The sequence below is a fragment of the Myiozetetes cayanensis genome, unplaced genomic scaffold, assembly GCF_022539395.1.
Source record: "Myiozetetes cayanensis isolate MyiCay16 unplaced genomic scaffold, myiCay2020 scf7, whole genome shotgun sequence".
Taxonomy (NCBI): Eukaryota; Metazoa; Chordata; class Aves; order Passeriformes; family Tyrannidae; genus Myiozetetes; species Myiozetetes cayanensis.
The window spans coordinates 29,355,727-29,377,514 of NW_026087964.1; the positions used below are offsets into that span (position 1 = coordinate 29,355,727).

At 40.7% G+C, this 21,788-nt stretch overlaps 3 protein-coding genes and 1 non-coding gene across 9 annotated transcripts in view; 2 read left to right on the forward strand and 2 right to left on the reverse strand.

Annotated features, from left to right (window-relative positions):
• The first annotated feature begins 527 nt into the window (after positions 1-527).
• Positions 528-16,162, forward strand: UFSP2 (UFM1 specific peptidase 2). Of its 3 annotated transcripts, none has more exons than XM_050337937.1 (12): positions 528-569; positions 1,953-2,031; positions 3,800-3,980; positions 4,068-4,134; positions 4,453-4,610; positions 5,429-5,621; positions 7,066-7,212; positions 7,673-7,837; positions 9,195-9,319; positions 11,407-11,483; positions 13,102-13,250; positions 15,018-16,162. In XM_050337937.1, exons 1-12 carry the CDS (start codon positions 528-530, stop codon positions 15,102-15,104), a joined length of 1,470 nt encoding a protein of 489 aa, XP_050193894.1. In that variant the 3' UTR covers positions 15,105-16,162. The 3 variants fall into 3 exon arrangements, with proteins under 3 accessions (XP_050193894.1, XP_050193895.1, XP_050193896.1); XM_050337938.1 differs by having other exon boundaries at positions 13,126-13,250; XM_050337939.1 differs by lacking the exon at positions 528-569 and adding an exon at positions 606-632.
• On the reverse strand, positions 13,520-13,593 carry TRNAE-UUC (transfer RNA glutamic acid (anticodon UUC)). Its single transcript has one exon. It is a non-coding gene; the product is annotated as a tRNA-Glu (tRNA).
• Positions 15,635-21,390, reverse strand: ANKRD37 (ankyrin repeat domain 37). Of its 3 annotated transcripts, XM_050337951.1 has the most exons (6): positions 21,335-21,390; positions 18,884-18,926; positions 17,652-17,804; positions 16,901-16,992; positions 16,161-16,390; positions 15,635-15,879 (listed from the first exon to the last, which is right to left on the reverse strand). In XM_050337951.1, exons 1-6 carry the CDS (start codon positions 21,361-21,363, stop codon positions 15,866-15,868), a joined length of 561 nt encoding a protein of 186 aa, XP_050193908.1. In that variant the 5' UTR covers positions 21,364-21,390; the 3' UTR covers positions 15,635-15,865. The 3 variants fall into 3 exon arrangements, with proteins under 3 accessions (XP_050193908.1, XP_050193909.1, XP_050193910.1); XM_050337952.1 differs by having other exon boundaries at positions 15,635-16,390; XM_050337953.1 differs by lacking the exons at positions 18,884-18,926; positions 21,335-21,390 and adding an exon at positions 18,186-18,297.
• Positions 18,089-21,788, forward strand: part of LRP2BP (LRP2 binding protein) — a 31,202-nt gene continuing 27,502 nt past the window's right edge. Inside the window, exon 1 of one of the 2 annotated variants that reach the window (XM_050337950.1) lies at positions 18,089-18,145. The gene's annotated coding sequence lies outside the window, so the exon portion shown is untranslated. The remainder of the gene's footprint in view (positions 18,146-21,788) is intronic. The other variant, XM_050337947.1, reaches the window with a different exon arrangement.

The window sequence follows — 21,788 nt, forward strand, 5'->3', positions numbered from 1 at the left end:
CCTGGAATTAAATTCTACAGCGTAACGCACAAAGCACAGATCAAGGCAATTAATGGGGAGGACTTAAGGCCTCAGCATCTTGATGCAACTGAGCAGGTGGAAGTGGACGAGCCAGGCCTGGAAGCAGGAGTAATGCGAAGCAGAAAGCGGGCAAGTAGGATTCCGGAGCGTCTTCCAAGGAATTAGCAGAAATGGTGAGCAGGTACCACAGTAAATCTTGCCGCAGGGCACTGATACCAGACGCACTGGGCTCAGTGCAGCTACGGTCGCCCAAGCTAAAGAAGGCTCAGCTCTACGCACTCGGCCGGGAAGCGCGGCACGACCGCAGGGAAGGGAAGGGAAGGGAAGCTGGGCGACTCCAGAGGGACCTGTGCGGTACCGCGGCCCCTCCTGCCCGGCCGTACGAGAAGGAAGCCGGGCCCACGTCCCCCCAGCAGTGCGGGGCCGCGGCCGTGCAGGCAGGGACGCGCCGCCACCGGGATGTGCTCCCCGCCCCTTCCCGGCGGGAGCGCGCGTGCGCCACCAGGATGCGCCCGGGCCCGGCCCCCGCGGCGGCGCTGACGGACGTGGTGAGTCCGCCCCTCGCTTCCCCTGCCCGCATCTCCCCTTCCTTGGGTGTTATGGATGGGTGGGTGAGTGTTCGTCCTCAGCGGGGACGGGAGTGCTCCCACCGGGCTGGGCCGGCGGCGGGGCCGGGGCTGCCTGCCCTGTCCTCTGGCGGGCTGGGAGCTGTGTCCGCGCCGCCAGCTGGGTTTGGTGGCGGCGTTTGGGCCTCCAGCCCCAGGGGCACGTCGGAGAGAGGTGTCGAAGACCCTGGGCCCATCCCTACCGGGTCCGGGTCGTGTCAAACGGGGGCAGCGGCGCCTCCTGCACTGCCCTGTCCTCCTCGCCGCTGGCAGCTGCGATTCCCCGTCGCCCTGGGGGCCTCGGTGTGCGTGGCTTTGGTCAGGGGTTTGTCGGAACACCGCATCACGATAGAGCCGGGCTCTTTTCGGTGGTGCCAAGCAGTAGGACAAGAGGCGAGGGGCAGAAACCGATGCATAGGATGTTCCACCTGAGCACGAGGAAGAACCTCTTTACTGTGGAATTGACTGTGCACTGGAACAGGTTGCCCAGAGAGGTTGTGGAGTCTCCTTCACTGGAGATGTTCAGGAACCGCCTGCAGGCAATTTTGTGCAGGAAGGTTGGACGACGTGACCCACTGTGGTCCCTGCCAACCTGACCTGTGATCGTCCATGATGAGCCACTGTCAAAAGGCCAGATCCTCTCTTCCTGCTTTTGCAGAGCTCTGCTTCTTATTCATGAATGTTATTCTTGCATAGTAATAATTCAAATAAAAAGCTCTTTCACATCAACCAGGCAAACTTTCTTTCACCCTCAGGCACTTGAGTGCCTTTCACACTTCAAGACCCTATTAATGTAGATAACCATGTTATCTAAAATACTTCACATTTATGCTTCAGGAACTAAACTGTAGAACACTGGCACTCCAGAGTCACTGAAACCTGAAAATCCTTTGCCCACAACTAAAAGTGTAGTAGATGATTATATTTTCATCAGGTATGCATATCCTGCATATTTCTCTTTATAATACTTCTAATGGAAAGAAAGTCCTATGTTTTGTTTCTCTCATGAGTAACACTAGCATTGCACCTGGAAGTCTCTCATAGTTTTTAAGTAAACAGTTATGTGATAAGCCTTTCCAAAGGGTCATAGTGTAATTATAGGTGTTTGGTGGGAGGTTTTAAGAGGAATTAAGGCTGTGAAGCATTTCTTTGTGTGCACTGCTGTACCACTCACTTCCCTGTTTATTCACTGGCCTCTTCTAATCTGAGCAGCAGCAGTAATTGCTGGTGTGCTGGCATACTGAGGTAAACCAGCAGTCAGTTGTGGCTGAAGAGAAGGCATGTTGAAATGGCCATTCATTTTCATTGCATCTTTTTTCTCCTTAGGTAATTCTAGAAGCTATGGATATACTCTTCAGAATAAGAGGAGGCTTGGATCTTGCATTTCAGCTAGCAACTACTGATGGTGTGTCTATTAGACTAAGAGATTTCTTAATATTTATATAAACTTTTATCAATAAACTAGTTAAGGTTTTTATTTTGTTTGCATTTCACCAGGTGTTAAGTGCTTCTTCCAAAACCTGTAACAATTAAGTATGCAAAATGTTATTATCTCTGCAAATTTTCTGACAGTCTTTTTCCATCATACGTTTCTTATTTCAATTTGAAATAAAGTTTAAATTGACACTTTAAACTCATGTTATTTGCATATATTTCTTACTTATGGATATGTTATTGGGATCACTTTACAGCTTGAATCCAAAGTTGACCCTGAAATTCTAAGCAAACAGAGAATAATTTAATGACAATGAATTTGGTTGTAACAGGATTGTATTACTACAGTTTTGGGACTGTGGTCCAGTCTTCCTAGAGAAATAGAGAAGGGCAATGAGTCAGTTAGTCACCCTACTGAATTTAGGTGTGATTGGCTACTGCAGTTCCAAGTGATAACAAGGGACTAGTCCATGTGGTGTTAAGGAGCTCCTCCAGTCCCACACTGTTACAGTAATGCGACATCCTCTTCAGAAAGTCAGCTCAAAGCTGTCAGCGACCTACAGAGCTATCATAGGGCAGAATGTGGAAGGAAGTTCTCTTTAGCTCAACTGTTGCTCATTCTGCATTTTAAAAGACATGTCTCTGTTGAAAACACTGAATTCCATTTTAGTGAACCTTGAAAAGGAACTTGGGCTTATTTGGGTTCGTGATGTGCAGCAGAAGTGTGGAATTCGGATTGGCAAAGCAACATTTTGTGAGTTGGATCCTCAAAGAAAGGCAATTTATTTGGTTTAGTTTAGAGTGTAGTGAATTTTAAGCACAGTGAAGCAGAGTGGTATTTGAATTGTCCAGGTGCATGGTATTCACACCTCTTAGTGTGTAAATATGACACACCACTCCTTTTGAGGGCAGTAGGTTTTTCTTTTGGAGCAGTTTTCCTTTGACTTTTCTAATACTGTAGTTTTTACAGACTTCTAGTGCAAAAGTTATCTAATACATACGAAATTTTAGTTAATGGATTAAATATATACAGCATAGCCTTGGTGACTCGTTAGGCTTTTTAAACTTGTTGTATTCTAAGGAGTGGTTTTTAGCCTCCTCAGTGAAGAAAAAAATGTAGGTAATGTGCAAAAGTTGCTCTGTCATGTGCAGTACTGGTTCAGGTTGTAAGGTGTGGGTAAAACTTAAATAGTCAAGTCAAGCTCTGAAAGACAACTGTCCATAAAAGTAATAAAGTTTAAGGCAGACCAGGGTTACAGTTGCAGGTTTATGTTGTGCAAAACTTGGTCCTCAGTTGGAACGTAGGCTCTGCTTTTCCAAACATTTAGTCTGTTTGTATTTCTGAACAATGATATGAAGTCTGAAACACATGACTCAGATTTAAAGTTTGACTGTACATAGAAGTTTGTTTGCAACTGTAGGCTTGGATAAGAATTATAGATGTGAGAATTGACTGCAGAATAGGTTATTCTTCTGTAATTCATCCAGCTCTTCATATTTGACATCTGAGAGAAAAGAGAACTTTTGTTCCAGGAGGTATGAGTATGAATGTTTGAGGCAGACCTGCTAAGTGAAATCTTACATCAGTTTTTGTTTACCTAGTCATTTTTCTGATCCTAACAGCATTTAGGTTTTGATTCCAAGTCAAAACTTTTTTTTTTTTTTTAATGTATGCCCAGCAGCTATAAAAAAAGGGTGAGGGGATTTTCTAGTCTAATTGTATCCTTATTGTGTTTCAGAGGCATCAACAAAAAAGGCATTAGGATATGTTTTCAGTGATCTTGCAAACAAATTGTCCTCAGAGTTTCTTGTATTAAGAATTTGCCACAGTTCAGTCTATGTGTGGCCTAACAATGGTATGACCACAGTTCCAGAGCTGACTGACAAGTCTGCATGTAAGGAAATAACGCGGTTTATACAGTGAGTATATTTAAAAATTGGGGGAGGAGGGGGAGATAGCAGATTAATTTCATATTATAGTAATTTCTATTTCTGTTGATACTTCAGATTTGATCAAGATGATGAGACCAAACGAAAGCTTGGCAAGAAGAAGGATAAGAAATTACAAGATACGGTATGTGTCTCACCCCAGTAAAAAGTTATATGAGATAAGTTATCGTTTAAACATTTTCAGTCTTGCCCTCCCTGGGCTTTTTTTGTACACAAATAGACATTGACATGAATTAAAAGAATCATTTTAAAGTCATTGAGACTCAGTGTGAGTGCAGAGGTCCATCTATAGTAGATCAGCACGTAGAAGTTTGTCTTTGATGTTCCTTGCTTTTTTTTTAATCCAAGTATTTAATTACTGAGTTTGATATCAAATATCTACAATCTTTCTGTTGCCTTCTTGATGCATGTGTAGTCCTTTTGGTGTCTTTATTCTCTGCAGCAGCAGATAGTCAACGTAGACCTCATGTTGGAAATGACATCTTCATTAGCTGCTTTGGCTCCAGTCATTGAAAGGGAAAATAAGGAACACCACTACATAAGTATGACATTACCAGTTGATGTTGTTGTATCTGTTTCTCCAGAAGAAACGTGGGGAAAGTAAGTGTTATCCTGAACCTGGAATTTTTCAGCTTCATTTCTGCTTTTTCTTGAAGTAATGAAGTAAAACTATATCACTCATCATTTTAATGAAAAGTACATAGTATTTTTATAGCGGAATTTTAACGGTGTAAATAATGAAAGCTCATGTAGACAGCTGTTAGCTTTCATAATCTTGAGAAACAATCCTTTTGCTGCCTACAAAAAATTGAGTTTGTCAATGTCTGATAGATGTGATGACTCATAACTATTACTTAGCAATGAGAAAGTCAAGGGAAATGTTCTAAAAATTCTTGTAAGTATGTGAGGTGTATAAAAGTGAGAGTTGGGGTGTATTTGATGAGTCTTTCTAATCTCAGCCCTCCACTAGGGACTGCAGCTGGGTAGGTGCAGATGGCAAACGTTTGAAGCTGCCTCTGTATTTTTCCTTGTATTTTTTCTATAGGATTTGACTCTGAACAATACTAAATGGGGTGGATAAAATGAAAAAAAAAAAAAAAAACCACAAAAAAAACCCAAAAAACATGTGATTTTTATTTTGGCAAATGCTCATGATGGTTGTGTTTCTGATAAAAAACAGCATACCTGCACTGTGGAAGATTGAATCACTAGGGAATGGTTTCTGTGCACAGACATGCTTTGACTAAAGCACGGTGAGGCTCTGCCTTTGCCTGTGGGAGCAGAAGCAGAGAAGTAATACATTCATCTAACCAGGTGCAGATATGCATATAAGTACTGCATAACTGCCAGAGCTGTGAGAGAAAATGATCCACCATCGCTGCTCTGCTTTTTTTAATATTCTCCTTTGGACTTTGCAGGGTACAAAATCTCCTGGTGAAAGCAATTCATGGGCAATTAAATGACATGGAAAGATGTATCATGAAATACGTGAAAGGAACATCAATTGTGGTACCAGAACAGTTTCATTTCATGTTACCAGGAAAAAATCACCTTGTAACAATCTCATATCCTACAGGTATTTCAGATGATCAACTGGAAAGTTACAGAAAGGTAAAGCCAACAAAGAGTTAACAGAACCTGATATTTTATTTTTATTTTTAATTGTTGTAATTGAAGCAGTGGTAAAGCTTTTCATTTAGTCAGTGTAGAATAAATGCTAACAGATAATGTTATATTTTTTTAAATTTATTTTTACTGTAACCAAAGCAGCATACTGAATATGGAAGCTTGATTTATTAGAAGTTATTTTATAAAATATGTACCAGATCTCATTTTGGTAAGGGAACAATAGAAACTTTAAAAGTACGTAAAATTTGGTTTAGATAGATTTTATCTATCCAATACAGTATTCTTTGAATTTCTCCACTTCCACGATAGAATATCAGATTACATGTAGTGTTTTTCTACATTCAGGCTTTAACACATGTCCTGAAAGGGTTAGTGCTGGGAGGGTTTGTTTGTTTTGTTTTCTTTCTTGGGGTTTTGTGGGGATTTTGTCTGTTTGTTTGGAGGGGCTGCTTTTTGTGGCTTACAGATGACCAGGCTTAGTTAGCTTTTGGTTTGTTTTTGCCTTCTGGGTTGGCACATCTAGGAAAAGAAGGATGAGGTGAAAGAATGTTGTGATAGGGTAATACTTTCAGACTGAGACTGAGTTCACCCAGGTCACACAATTACACATACTGAGAGCAGGGAAAGAATATTCTGGCATCTTAGAGGTGTAGAAGCTGTGGTGATTTTTCATTTTCTTCTTTGTGAAGCATTACTGGATCTGTAAAACCTAATCTAGCCTTGCATTTGCAGAGGCCTCAGGCACTGGTGGCACACTCTGTCTTTCCTGCTCTCTGTCTGCTGTTCGCTCTTACCCACTGAAGAAAAGTGTTACCACTGCCTAAAATGTATTACCTGTGTTACACACATTATCCTAGATGATCTCATAATTCCTTTCACTTTTAATCTCTGTGAAATAAAACAGTATATCTCTTTAAATGTGGCTGCTGTGTTATAAACAGGGCTGAAGAGATTTAAAAATAGGCTGAATCTGCTTGAGCCATAAGCTCAGTATCTTTAGTTTGTCTCAGTTCATGGTATTTGTATGTGTTCAGTATCAGTTAAGATTATAATTCAGTGTGTGTATCTATCTACACTAGTACATAGATAAAACTGTAATTCTTCTCTGTGATGTATTTTATCATACTTCCATAACAAACTTGTCACTCATGGTATCTTCAGTGGGGCTCCAGCGGCAGGCATTATGTAACAGGACTACATAAAACAGTGGGCCCTTTAGACAGGAGGTAAGCCTGCATGAGCTTCCTTTGAGAGGTGAGATCTAGTAGTAAACGTACATGCTGAATGTTTAATTAAGCATATTTTAATAATTTGCTAAGCTATACTGTTAAAATTATATATGTCTTTATTGCTACTTACAGTTTGATCTTTCTTGTAATCCAAAATGTGAACTGTGCTCTTTATTTTTATTCAAACTTGCATGTAGGAATTGCATGGGTTATACAATCTGCCTTGTGACAGACCATATTTCAAGAGAGCAAATGCTTATCATTTTCCAGATGAACCATATAAAGATGGATATCTCAGAAATCCACACTTACATCTTAATTCACCTGGTATGGAGCCTGGTATGGTAAGTTTAAGTTGAACATTTGTCAGAAAGTACTTTTAATTTTACTTGAGATTTGTTATTAAAAGAAGTAATTTAGATGGTCAGTGTTGTGTAGATGAGAAAGTGAAATAATTGGCCCAGCCTTTTAAATCAAAGGGCTTCTCTGCGCAAAATGGCATTGCTTTAGTTTGCTGTATTTGTCCCAAAGAAATTGGATTTTCTCGGAAAAGGATGTAGACATTTTTAGCGTGTACTTTAAAAGTTTCTCAGAACCAGGACAAGAAACTAAAACCATGAACAGAGATGTTTAGGAGACAAAAACAGGAGGAGTAATCATGTGTGAATAATGGCCCTTTGATTCTTCCAAAGATTTGCAGTCCTTACCTGAAAACTTTTGCAGTGCAAGTGACAGGTCAAATGACTTCTCTGAAAACTGATGCAAGTGTGATCAGATTCTTTTGTATTATCTCTTTCTGTGCAGGTTTATTTAGTCCACGGTGTGTATAGTTATCACCACTATATGCAGGATCAGACTGATGACAGTGGTTGGGGCTGTGCCTATAGGTCTTTGCAGACAATCTGCTCTTGGTTCAGGCACCAAGGTTACACTGATAGACCTATACCAACACACAAGGAAATTCAGCAGGTACAGAACATTTAAGGAGATTCATTATTTTATGCATATTTGTCTGGAAATATTTGTGTAGAATATTTTTTTTAATATCTGATTCATATATATTGATTTGTGTGATAAATTAAAAATATCTCTTTAATTGAACTAGTGGTTCTGAATTACTATTTTTAACAAGTTTTATTATAGAAGATCTGTCTCCAAATGTTTATTAGTGTTGAATGGCATTATCTGTACAAATAAGACTCCTTAAAATAGTCTTTTAAATGTTTCCTTGGATTAATGTTCATTTAGAAACTGAGATTATGACATTTTCAGTGTTTCTGCCAAATGAAAAGAGAACAAAGAACACAGTGTGTTATACTAAAGTCAATTTTAAAACTGACTTTTGTATTCAGTGACAGTTGGATTAGTCCCCAGATGCTATGCAATAATTTACTGACACCTTTTGCAAATTGCTTTTGAGAGCAGTATACTTTTCCTGATTTTTGAACTCTCCTTCACTTCTTTTTCTATTTTGAATTCAAATGCATACCTGAATGTTTTCGTTTCTCTTAACAGCACTGAAGAAAAACTGTAGGCTTGGGTAACTAATACTGTGTGCCTATCCAGAAATACTGCAATTATCTTCCATCTTCTAAAAATAGTTATTTGTGTTCTATCAGTTTACTGAACATTTTTAGCAAAGTTTAATCCAGTTCATAAAACAACTTCCATCGTACCTAGCAAGGATGTGAGTGCTAAAGGTAAAACTGCATTTCCTGAACATTACTCAGACCAAATCTAAAGCTAAAAGCTCCTGTAGTCTGTGCACTCCTGTAGTATTTTTAGGCGTCTAGAAGAGGGCAGAAGCCTGCAGGAGACTTTGTGGGCTTTGTATCCTGAGCAGAAAAGGACCTTTTCAAGTGCTGCATGTAACATATAAGCCTCAGAACAGAGAAGAGTTTAAAATAAACCACAACTTTTGGTGTATTTCAGTGGCCTGTTTCTCAGAGCACTATTTTATGGATCCTTTTCTTAGATGCTTTGAATAGGAATCCAAACCTTCCAGTCTGTGAAGTGGCTTCTGCAGTGTCCAAATGATGCACTCCATTATTAGACAGCTCAGTGCTCACCATCCCAGCTTGAAGTCTGGCTGTGGACCTGGGGTTGTAGTCTGTGCTCATGGACACTGTTCTGTGTTACTGCTTAAAGGAACATTTCCAAAACAGAACCCCAGTGAATGTATTCAATAACTATTTTCTGCTTTTGAATGGCAAGGTTCAAAACACATTTCTATAAATATAAACCAACTTTATTCACAAAAATGTGGTGGGATTCCCTACTAAATGTTGTTGATGTTTGTTTTTTTCTTCATCATGATGTTGCAAAGGCACTGGTTGATGCTGGAGACAAGCCTGCAGCATTTGTTGGATCACGGCAATGGATTGGTTCAATTGAGGTACAGCTTGTTCTGAATCAGCTTTTTGGAATAACATCCAAAATATTATTTGTCAGGTAAGAATCATTACCTGTTTAGTAGCTCAGTAATTGTTAAAAAGACCGAGTGCCTTAAAAAGCAAATTATGGTTACAGTGGTTGGGAGAATAGGGATAATTAAAGAGATAAATCTTTTAAGGGTTCTTTGTTCATAAACCTTATATTCCGCCTTTTATTTTTTGCTAAATGCTTACAGGTAAAGGTGGTGTTAAATTTCTTGGGGGCTTGGGGTTCCAGTTTCCAGTTGCTATAAATTGCTTAAGGATATGCCAACTGCCCAGTTTCATAAAGCTACAATGTAACGCTTCCACAAGAAATGTGGCTCCCATTGGGTGTGCTTAATCCTATAAATTGTCTAATGATATGCAAACTGATATGGAACCCAGCCTATTCCTTTGCATCAAATTTTTGAAGCAGGCAAACGGTCTGGTGGCCACTGATAAATTATTACTGCGTCCACAGGGCTAACTCTTGAGGGTTGAGGCAAATTGCTGAGCAGCCTGGAAATAACGCTCTCATTTTTGGGGTTGTGTGACAAATAAAACAAGGAATTTGTTTTCATTCTGACAATCTGATGCTCTTATACACAATGAAGGACCCTACAAAGATTAAGTAAAATTACCAGATTTTTATCATTGAGGCAACACCAAGCAGACTAACAAGTCCATGAACATGTTGTGATAAACATAGTCATGAAATAAAGAACATATATCAACTTTGTGCATATGAAAATTCAAGTCAAAATACTACTCATGTATTTAAAGTAAATTCTACTCTAAACATTCTAAATAAGCTTGGTGAGGGGGATTCTTAATGGTAGGAAAATAGTTCAGGTCTTAAATATCTTAATCTTTGTTTCTGTTCCAGAGCTTGTATTTGCAGATGATCGAGCTATTATTTATGATAGCTGTGACAGACCCTGCCATTAGGAAGATTTTTATTCCTGTGTATAAGAATATAAAATAAATTCTTTTGTGAACTGGGTAGAGTTGCTTACAGTGCTGCCACAAGGGAGCACCAGTTTTCTTCAGGATTATGAAAAACCAACATCAGTACCGTGCTGGGAAGAAGAAAATGTCATGCATCTTTTTCAGCTGGTCACTGGCAGTGGATGGCATTTTTGTCTTGGGCTTATTTCCACCTAGCACCTCTAACCTTTTATGGAAATAAGACTTCACAGCTGCACCAGCAACACTAGTACTGAATCGTGGATCTACTATCATAAATGCACCATTTCCCAGGGTTCCAGTTTTGTATTCTATCTGCATTTAATCAATTTCTACAGGAACTTAGGAAGTAGGCATGCAGGCTTTCTTTGGGTTTTAAAAAAGTTAACCACTCTATGAAGAACTATAATGACAAGATATTAAATATATCAGTATTAATTTCCTTGCCTAGCTTTTGTCACCACTTTTGGGATTACTGTCAGCCTTCTAAGAGGAATATGAGTCTCCATCAGACATATGTCTTCAGCTCCAAATCCTAGAGTATGTGCATGCGTTGTGTGCACATCTTTCTCTTACATCCAGACTTCTTTTGTCAGTGGCTGGTCTGCATACTTGAAAAAGAAAGCAGGGAGAATATAACAAAGCTAAGTTCAGTGTTGCTTTTGAACAGGTTATTAATGTTGTTTGAGATCTGGTTTTCAAAGCCAACTTGGTTATGAATATTGTAATTGCTTGTGTAATTACAGTAGAAACTTACCTTAAGAGGTGTAATTATATGCACCTTTATCAAATCCTTATTTTTGTTGTTTCTTATGGAGCTCTGTTACTCCAGACTTCCCCTTGTTGACAGATGTGGCCAACCTCTTTTTCAGCCACTTGGAGGGACCTTTTGGGGTTTACCAGCTGTCCCCAGTGTGGGAGATGAGCAGCAGACACTTCTATAGAGGCTGGATGACTCCAGATACAGCAGATTCATTGGTCCAACCAGGATCTCTGAGTTGCACTAGAAAACGTTTTTCATGTTGTCCCAGGAAGTTTACACAGGAATAATCCAAGTGACTTTCTAATCGGTTACCTGTGCAGTTAACATGTATAATGAATAATTAAAGAATTACGCCTAGTGAGAATGACAAATCTATTGTTGTTTTTCTTACCCAGCCAGGGTTCTGAACTAGCATTGCAGGGAAGAGAGCTTGCTAATCATTTCAAGACTGAGGGAACTCCAATTATGATTGGTAAGTGCTTGAGTATTAAAGAAAGCCAGTGAAAGTTCATGGCCTCCCTGTGCTGAATATTATTTCAATTAGAAACTCTTCAATTTACTGTACGAGAGTTAATCAAAACTGTAGATGAATTAAAAATTACGATTTCCCCAAGGTAGCTTCAAAAATGATACAATTTAGTCTGGCTGGTATCTTTTAATTCAGTATTTCTCCCAAGCTCAGTATTAAGCATGGTAACAAAAGTCAATCTAAATGGTGTTTTTATAAATTGCTCTTAAGTCATAACTCGAGAGCTGACTTGTGCTCTCTAGAGGAACAGAAAATCATACAACTCACAGAAGCATAGTGATTCTCTGGCTTGGAAGAGAAGGATATTATCCAAATTTTTTTAAAGACCAGTTTTAATAATATGAAATGTTGTTAAGGTAAGTGCCATTCCTAAGAATACTGTAACTTTAATTGACCTATTTCCAAGCTGTGGTTTATAAAATTAGTAATATTGTTATTATTATTTTCAGCTTTAATAAAATTAATTTTAGCAATTTTTACAATCCATATTTGATACTCCACAATATAGTGTTACTTTCTCAAATTAGAAGTGCCAGAAGTTCAGGCTTTGCTATGATGATGGTTTAGATTATATGTTAAGAAAGAAGTGAGGGTGGTAAGGCACTTGTTGCCCAGATAAGTTGTGGATGTCCCATCCCTGGGAGTGTTCAAGGCCAGGTTGGATGGAGCTTTGAGCAAGCTGGTGTAGTAGATGATGTCCCTGCCCACAGCAGCAGGGTTCGAACTAGAAGATGTTTGAGGTCCCTTCCAACCCAGACCATTTTATGATTCTATGACATATTCTTTGCCTTCCAGCAGCCTTTTTGTTTGAATTTCAAGAATTTAGAATCCTGTGTTGAAAAATCTTTTAGGTTTTAACTTATCCTTCCCTGTAATGTTCTCATGTTGGTTGGTTTAATTTTTTTTGTTGTTGGAGGTGCTGAGATTGGCTGTTTGGGGGTGGGGTTTGGGGCTTGGTTTTGGCTGTGTTCTTTTGCAGATTTTCCAATTCCTATCTGTTGTGTGGAGTCATTACTACAGTACTGCAGGGGCATAAACTCCTCATGTTATCTGAAAGAAATGTGCCCATCTCATCAAAATATCCCTTTTTCCTGTTTGCAAGCTAGAGAAAGTCAGAAGTTACTACTCTGCCCCTAATACCCATTGATGTAACTTAGTGGAAAACAGCAGATAAACCTTACCCAGCAATTCTGATTTCTGTTCTAACTTTAGTCATTTTACAACCAGAAAGTTTTCCAGATTTCTTTTATATAGTTAAGTTTCTTTAAAGAAAAACTGCGAAACAGATGTGTTGAAATATTCCTGACTTTATCTGGTGAAAGTGTTGAGGATTTAACCTGCCTTGCTGACTTGGAAGAAATTTGCAAAGTAAAGTCTTTACTTACTACAACTAATCTTCCCTAGTTGTAGTTGTGTTGTTTAATAGTGTGAAGAATCTTATGTCAGCTTCAGAATCTTGAAAACTAACAGAATCTTGATAGCTAAGCTAATCTGTAGAAAGCATTGATGTACTTTTATTTAAGCCTTGCACATTAGCCATTCTGTGTTAAAAAAAATTTAGCAATTTGTGTTTGTCCTATTTTAGGTGGAGGTGTTCTGGCTCACACGATATTAGGAGTGGCTTGGAATGAGATTACAGGGCAAATAAAATATTTGATTCTAGACCCACATTACACTGGAGGAGAAGATCTGCATGTTATTTTGGAAAAGGTGAGGCTTGATGCACATATATACACACAGATTTATGTATATACATATAATGGCCAGTCTTCGCGAGCGAAGATCCGGGGAAGGTCTTTCCACCTTCCGGCCTGCGCATTGGATTTTTTAGGTGAGACACAGTGTGCGCGGAACTGAGCCCACCCTTTAATCCTAAGGTTCATCTGCCGGGGCCAAGCGAGCTTGGACGGTGGCAGTGAGGTCCTTAGGACGTAGGTGGGTTGCCTTTAAGGGCTAACGAGCCCCACCTGCCCGGGAGTGGCCCTGACCGGGAATCGAACCCGGGTCTCCGCGGTGAAAGCGCGGCGCCTTTACCCCCTAGACCACCAGGGGCTCCGTATATACATATATTCTGGCATTAAACAAGTAATGTACAGCCAAATACCAATTGGCCATTATATGGCTTCTCCATTCCTTATGGAGGAAGTGCTTATCCCAGTTAACCTGCATACTACTATATGCTACTTATTATCAGTTCCTGAAACTTAAGTGTCTTTGGAGAAGATGTATCAGATCAGCAACTGTTCTTCATTTTATCTGAAGTAACCCATCTCCCTCTTCTACCCTGTAGTGTATACAATAACTGCATTTAGTATTTTGAATGAAACAGAAAAATCTGTTCAGCCTGTAAAATGCTGAAAATGAAGGAGAGAAGATAGTGATTTATTTTAAATTTTAAAAATTATTCTAAAAATCCAACACTAAGCATTCTCAGATCAGGCCTTGAACTATGTTTAAAGGTCAGGTACTGAACTGTTTTGAAAATGTGGGAGAACTCTAAAAAAGAAACCTCCAAAGAGCTAAAGGGTATCTAATATTATTTCCACATTTAAAGTCCCTAAAAGGGAGGACACAGCACATTATAAAACAGTAAACAGTGTCAGAAATGTAAATTTTGAAAGTGGATAAATCCTCCTGTAGATGTTACATAATCAATTTCTTCTCTGTTCTTCATATTAAGTTGCAAATAGTAACTTTTATTTCAAATCTTTTTTTGATATCCTTGTGTGGGGCCCAACAGAAAAAGCTGTTTTAAGAAACATATTGCTGGACTGTAATTATCAAAGCTTGACATGAAAAGATAAACAATTCTTGACATGAAAAGAGAACCAAAGAACATGTAGGACCAAAGGCTGTTACAGCTACAGTTAAGAATGATCCAGGAGGATAGGATACATGAAGAACCCACTTTCCTCATCAAAAGTGGCTGGGGAGGAACTGAGATGGACTGTAATTTTGTATCTCTTTTCTTCAAAAACATCTCCAATAATTCTTTGGTACTCTGCAAACTTAAGAGCTTTGTTAGACTTTTTTTTTTCCTGGAGAATCAGGATGAACACCACCGTTTCTGATATTGAAAGCTCTGCTTGGGGCTGAAATATCAACTGTTACCAAAGAAGGCAAGAATTCAGGATGAGAAATGGGAACTGTGAGAGTGATTTTAGAATAATATTAGTCTCTGTAGCAGCAGAAAGGTAGTGGGAAGGGGGCGTGAAGTGCAGGAGATGATACTTCTGGGAACTAAACTGGGGATGTAGGAAGAGGGAGAGAGAGTCTCTGTAATAAACTTTCCATTAATGTGTTTCCAGGCATGTAGGGAACTTTTTGAAAATTGTCATTGCATTCTATAGCTATCTGAAAAGAATTCCTACAGCTTAGCTTAGTATGGTTAGTAAAACAAAATCAATACAGTAGAAGTAGGTAAGAAAACCAGAATTAGTAGTAGATTTAAAAGTTATCTTGCTTTTTCTTGGACAGGGCTGTTGTGGATGGAAGGGCCCGGAGTTTTGGAACAAGGATGCCTACTATAATCTGTGCCTACCTCAACGACCAAAAGCTATTTAAATTCCTCTCTTATGCTGGAACATGCTATGCCAGAACATTAGCTGATCTAGATAAAACTGTCCTGTTATTTATCAGAAGAATGCTTTAAGTCAATCAAAACTCAGTTGAAATAGAAATGTTGCTGGAGTAATTTAAATTAAGGAACTTTTTTTTTTAAATGAAACCTCTAGAAATAAGAGTTATCTGCTGGGAACTGCTTTTCTTACAAATGCATTTATTAGGCATGTATTATTCTTTTCCCTAAGGCAACTTTACGTTTATATAGCATTTTTTGCTACGTTAAAATCTCTATAGATTAAATGCCCAATCCTTTTATTTTATGGAATTCTTCCATGATGAAAAGATGAACTGTCCCCTGCCTTTCAGATTCTACGCAGCCAGCTGTCTTGTGTGCTGGGCATCTATTCAAAGGCATTGTTTGCTGCTGGTACTGCCAATGAAGGCCTTTTGGGAGTGAGAAAAAATGGCTATATGTACTGAATTTTATGAATTCTACTCTCATATGTACACAGGAAAAAAAATCAAGAGAATTAATTGTCATCACATGCTCATTTATTTATAGCTGTATGAATACAACTACTGGGGGGGGAAACCACAACATTCTTCTGTAAGAAGTAACAATATACAAGCTTTCCTCCTTCTCAGAAGGAGACAATGTCCCAGCATATACATCTGGCTGCTCAATGTATCATCCAGTCATGTTTCTTCACTTTGGATTTGCCACATTTCATGTTGGGATTACAAGCTGTTTCTTCTAGCAGCTAGGAAACAAGATCTGTCATATGAATAAACAACAATAAGTCTGTAGCTTCTACATCAGTACACCAGTAAAAGTACCTATGATTTTTTTTTTCCCTTTGTTAAAGTAGCTTTTTCAGTGGCATTCCCCGTGCACAGTCCATTTCCAAAAAGACCATGACCTTAACTACCTATGCAAGTTCATCCTTACTAGCAGGCTTCTACATCTAACTGCTATGTGTATAAAACCATTTACTTGGATGCTGAAAACATTTAGAAAAATATTCTGAATTGTATTAAACCAACTGTATTACACACCATCTGATCTTCTTCTCTTCCTGCTTATGGATCTGCCGGGTTTACTTTCTTGTTTCTGTGCAGTTGGATCCTCTCTCAGCAACCCATGTTTGTCACTGAGCAAGTAGCCAGACCGTCCTTTCAGTTTCATTGTCTGAGTGTGCTGAATTGTCGTGAGGAACTTGGCACATTCCAGAAAGCCATAAGCCAGTGCAAGATCTGCTGCTGTCTGTCCACTGTTGTTGCACAAGCTGAAACACAGAGTTAACAATAACCAATTACACTGGCATATACATTATGAGCAACCACTGATTAGGGGTATATTTAGACAGATGTATAAAAATAAGTACAGAAAACCAATATCAAGAAGGTTTGTCAAGGATAGCGTGGGGCTCATACAGAGGGCTCCTATTAAATACAACAAGGAATTATTTTTAAATAAATTCATCATCAGACTAGGACTGGCTTAGCATATCAGAAAGGCAAGAAGAAGGTGAGCACAGCATTGGAATGGAAAACTAACGAGGAGAGATTATGATCAGGAATATTCTCTCAGTTATTACAGAGGTATTTAACGTGGAACTAAATAACAGCATATGGTCCATGCTACTTTGATGCTTATGTCAGTTTTTAATACTCTTATGCTGTAGTCGTACTATTTTTGCAGCCTTAGCATGCATGTTCTAAACGAGTAGAAGTACTGTGTAAAGTACACATCCTTTGATGCTGTTACTGAAATTACTAAATGTAACTCAACTTACTCAATTTTGGCATCGCCAGCAACAAGGAGAGCGAGACATTCCAAACTTCCAGCTTTTGCTGCTTTATGAATTGGAGCTTCTCCAAGGCAATCCTAAAAACACAGTTTACATATAGCAGTAATTTGAAGAAGGAGAATATGATAAAGCTATCTTGTTCTTCAAAATGACTGTGTATATCAGCCTGTTGAGAGTTGAGAGAGAGTGTGCTTGGTAACTGCCGTTAAATGTTTAGTGTATCCGTCACCACAAAGTAAAAACAATGTTCCCTGCAATATTCGTTTTTTAACCTTTGCCTTCTAAAAGATAATTTACACAGAATACACTCTGTACACTGATTAACAGCATCTTTAAGCATCGTTCAGGGATTGCTGTGACCAACAGCTTGCTACCAGCTCGGAGGTATAAGTAAATTAAACTTTGCAGCTAAAATCCTTATGTTTACTGGAAGTAGGGACAAAATTTTGGAGGAAAAATAAATAATCATTTGTGTAAAAGAATTAAGTTCTCTGGAAATCTGCATGCAGCTCTGTGCGAAAATTGCATTATTATAGCAAATGAAATTGGTAATGCAATATAGACAGGAGTTTCTGGTTCATGCTAGAGCTTTCTCTAAAATAAGTGACCCCAGGTACCTCATACAATACAATTGTGTATAAAACCTCTCTTAGATAAAAAGTATGTAAATAATATTAACTAGATTTACTGACATACCAGATTAGAAGTGGAAGGAATGAAACTTATGTGTTTTTACCTGTTGGTTCAAATTTGCTCCTGTCTGTAGTTGCCAGAGTAGGAAAAACGCTTCACCACCGCAAGCAGCCAAGTGAGCTGGAGACTGACCAAAGGCATCTGCAGGTGCGTTCACACCGGTTCCTGCCTCAAACAGATTGCTGAAACTACCAGACTGGAAAAAAAAAAAACAATAAATCAAAAGACAAAGAAAAAAAGGAAAAGAAAAGAAAGAATGTTACTGCCAGTCTAAGCCACAGCAGATCTAACCACACTGCATTATGGCAGGAAACATCCCCCTCGCAAATCGTCGGACCTTCATGTTCCTTGAAACTTCCCTTAAAATAAATAAATAAATAAATAAATAAATAAATAAATAAATAACAGCTCCAAGCATGACTTTTTTGGCTTTTAATCTCATAACCAGAAACGCCGACCGACGGCGGCAGCGCCCCGGCATTCCGAGCAGCTCCAGGCAAAAAGTACACTTCACCCAGTTCCGCGTCTGGGCTCCCGGTAAGACAAAACAGTCAGACCGACCTTCCCCAGACCTCACCTCTGAACTGCAGTCCAGCATCAACATCGCCTCCCTTTGCTGAGCGCGCCGGGCTGTCGGGGCTCCGGGGCTCCGGGGCTGTGGGGGCTGTGGCGGCTCCGGGGCTGTGGCCGCCCGCCCCCTCCGCCAGCCGCGCGCCGGCAGCTCCGGCCGCAGCCCCCGCCCCCCTTGGCCGTGTCACGTAGGCAGCGGCAGCGCCCGCCCGGCCGCCGTTGGCCGCCATTGGCCGCCCCGGGGGCGCCGCGGGGCGGGGCCGGGGCGCGGTGCCGGTGGCTGTGCGGGCGGCGGCGGGGGCGGCCATGTGGCGCGGGGCGGCTCGGCACGTCCCGCACACACTCGCAGCCGCGGGAGCGCCGTGCCCGCCCGCCAACCCGCTGGTGTCCGCCATCCCGCCGGTGTCCGCCATCCCGCCGGTGGCCGCCATCCCGCCGGTGTCCGCCATCCCGCCGGTGACCGCCATCCCGCCGGTGACCGCCATCCCGCCGGTGGCCGCCATCCCGCCGGTGACCGCCATCCCGCCGGTGCCGCCATCCCGCGGAGCCCGGCAGCGGCCGCGGCACCGGCCGGGAGCGGGGGTCTCCGGAAACCCGTCGTGCCGCTGGCAGCCGGGAGCCCACCGAACCGCGTACGCGTCATTCTGGTTTGCCGGGTTTTGCTGTTGCCAGGCACAGCCTCCCGTGAGGTTCTTGCCAACGTACCTTAACGCTGGGTTGGGAAGGCAAAAGCAAGGCAGACTTGGATCTAGGAAAGAAAGCAATAGGGGGTTAATTTAGAATTTCCCCCCAAAAAAAGTTCAAGTCAGTATAAAGAAATCCCTGTCTTCCTGCGCAAGCTCTGCCATTAGGCCAGGGAGACTGACCAGACCTGCCATGCTCGGTGGAAGCCCAGGCTCCCATTCGGAGTACATGTCACACAGTCTGAGCAGGACTAGAACTGGTGATGGTGCAGGTGGGCACAGCCATTTGTTGTTACATCTCTGCTCAAAACACATTTGCAAGAACCGCAAACTGGATTGTCACTGACTTGAGTTCGAAATGTCCCAGAGAGGGTCAGACCGCACGAGCCAAGGTCGCAAACAGGCTTTCCACCCATAGACCTGTCTGTGCTGCAAACCAGAACGTGCCACAGACATACTCAAAGACCGTTTCAATCAAAAAGAAGTGCCTGGAGTCTGTTTTGCCCCTGGTGCAGTGGCATTTCATGGTGCAACCTGCCTTCCCCTCACAGAGCTGTAGTACTCAGTGCCCATGGCAGCTGGGGAAGGCAGGGCTGGAAGGGCTTAATGCTTCTGCACAGAGAAACCACAATCACCATCAGTGACTGCTTTGGGTTTCCAAAAACAGCTGCATAACTTCATTTTGCATGTGCAGCCCTTGCACAGATTATGTTTGAAAGCAACTGCCTGTCCTTTTCATGCTGTAAAATCCAATTTGAGAGAAGATTCAATTAGTACTAATCATGCTTCACAATTAAAAGCCTGAAGAGCACAGCACACTAACCCGATGTCCAAAGGTACACAGTTCTGTTTCCTTAGCACTACAGTATTTTCTTATCTATCAGATGCCTACATAGTTGTTATGGATGTTATCATTACTTTAAAAAAAGAAAAAAAAAAGTCATGTATTAAAAAAATATTAATAATTGCATGGGTTTGATAAGCAGAGGTAGGGGAAAAGAAGCTTAACAGGCTTCTACCCTTTAGGGTACACATAGTTCTGAAATGAATGCACAAACATGATGGCAATTACCTCCTGTTTCGCCTTTGGAAAAGAAAATATAGATTACTTGAGTAGTGGAACATGAGCATATAGAGTATCACTTTTAAAGGAGCAAAATTCAGGTAGATAGGCAATGTATCGATTCAGCAGAGTTATTTCAGTGACAGATTTTACCTCTCCTTTCATATGGAAAGAAATACACCTGTGTAATTACAAAATGCTGTGGGGTTTTTTTCCCCTGAACAGCTAGCCAAGAAAACTAGTGAATAAACAAAGAAAATCCCTACACTTCTAACTATGCATTGTTATGCAGGGAATGATATGCCTCTGCACAGATGCCTGAAATCCACAGTAATTTCTTATGCAATTACAAAGACTCTTCTGAAAACACACACGTCCAGAATTAGTTTAAGACTAAATAGTCTTGGATTGCCCAGGAGGTTTGGGATTTTTTTTTTTTTTTTAAGACCTTTCCTCCCTTCCATTACCTCAACAATTCAGAGGTTTCAAGCTGCACCCAAGGAATCCTATCCTTCCAGCCCAACCACCTACACAAACTTTTGCATCCGGTCAGGCACAACTCTCTTCAAATTGCTATTAATTAGTTCTTGAGCTTCAGGTCACATTTTGCACACTGCATTAGTACTTACAGAGCTCTTCTGCCTCTGAATAACTGGTATGTGTGTTGGTTGTAAACACAGAAGCAACAATTCTCATCTATTTTGTATAGCCCAATCCAAGTGCCACTTAAGAACAAGGCTTCCTCGCTACAGTTGCTCTGGAACAAAACCTGCTAAAAATTCCCCTGCGCTTTATATCTCAAACCACACGTCTTGCTCACATATCAAGTAAATGAAATTGAAAAAAAATGGTTCTAATAAATGTATGTAAGCATTGGATAAACCAAGGTGTGCTGGTGAATCTCAAATCCTTCAGCATTACAAGCAGCCACGCAGCCCAGTGTTGAGTATCTTTGCTGAAGGGCACTGTTGCTTTCACAGACTGTTCTTCACTCTGCCTGTTAAATCAAGTAATTTGTTGATGCTTTAAAAGAAAAAGGTTATTTTCCTGTAAGTTTCTTAGGCTGTGTCATACATGCAAAATTAATCAGGATGAATTTTAGGAGTTTTTTTGGTAGTTAAAGTCAGTTGAAACTGTTGGAAAACATGATGTAGAGCCTACAGGTTTAACCACACAAATCTGCAAGCATCACTCCTCTGTTTTGACTCTTGCGTCTGTCCCTGTTGCTATGGAAACAGATCGCACTGCCAAAAATGGAATGATGATAATCATCTAGAAAAAAAGAGGAAAAAAAAAAGATGGGAAAGCAGCTAAAGATTATTTTGAAAGCACTCTTGCAACATTTTGGTATTATTTTCCTTTTTATAAGAGAAACAGAAGCAATCAACAGAAGTGGAAGCAATGCCTTACATTTCAGGAGAAACAGCGTCAAACGGCATTTTCCCTCAATTATCCTTTTACATTTTGTAGTATCTATATAGGGGAAACAAAGTACATTACAACAAACAGTTTCTGATCCCTGAAGGTGCTGAAGTCCTGTTTGCTGGACTGAAGCTTCATGTCCTGGTGCCTTTTTACTAAATCGAATTCACAGTTTCTACTCCTTTTGCCTATAACCCCTTTCTGTAGAGCAGTTTGGGCTTCTGCTTTTAAATTCGGACAGGACCGGCAGGAAGCAGGAAAGGTCCGGTGTGTGCCCAAGCGGCAACCTGTCCCGTCACTTGTTCCCACAGTTTGGCACTGGACAACGGCCGGAGGTGGAGCAAAGACCAAACGGAAAGTGCCATCGTTACAGTCCCTGCTTTGCTCTTTCTGCCTCGAAGGCCGTGGGACCCCAGCCCCAGCCATGGAGCGGGGCCGGGTG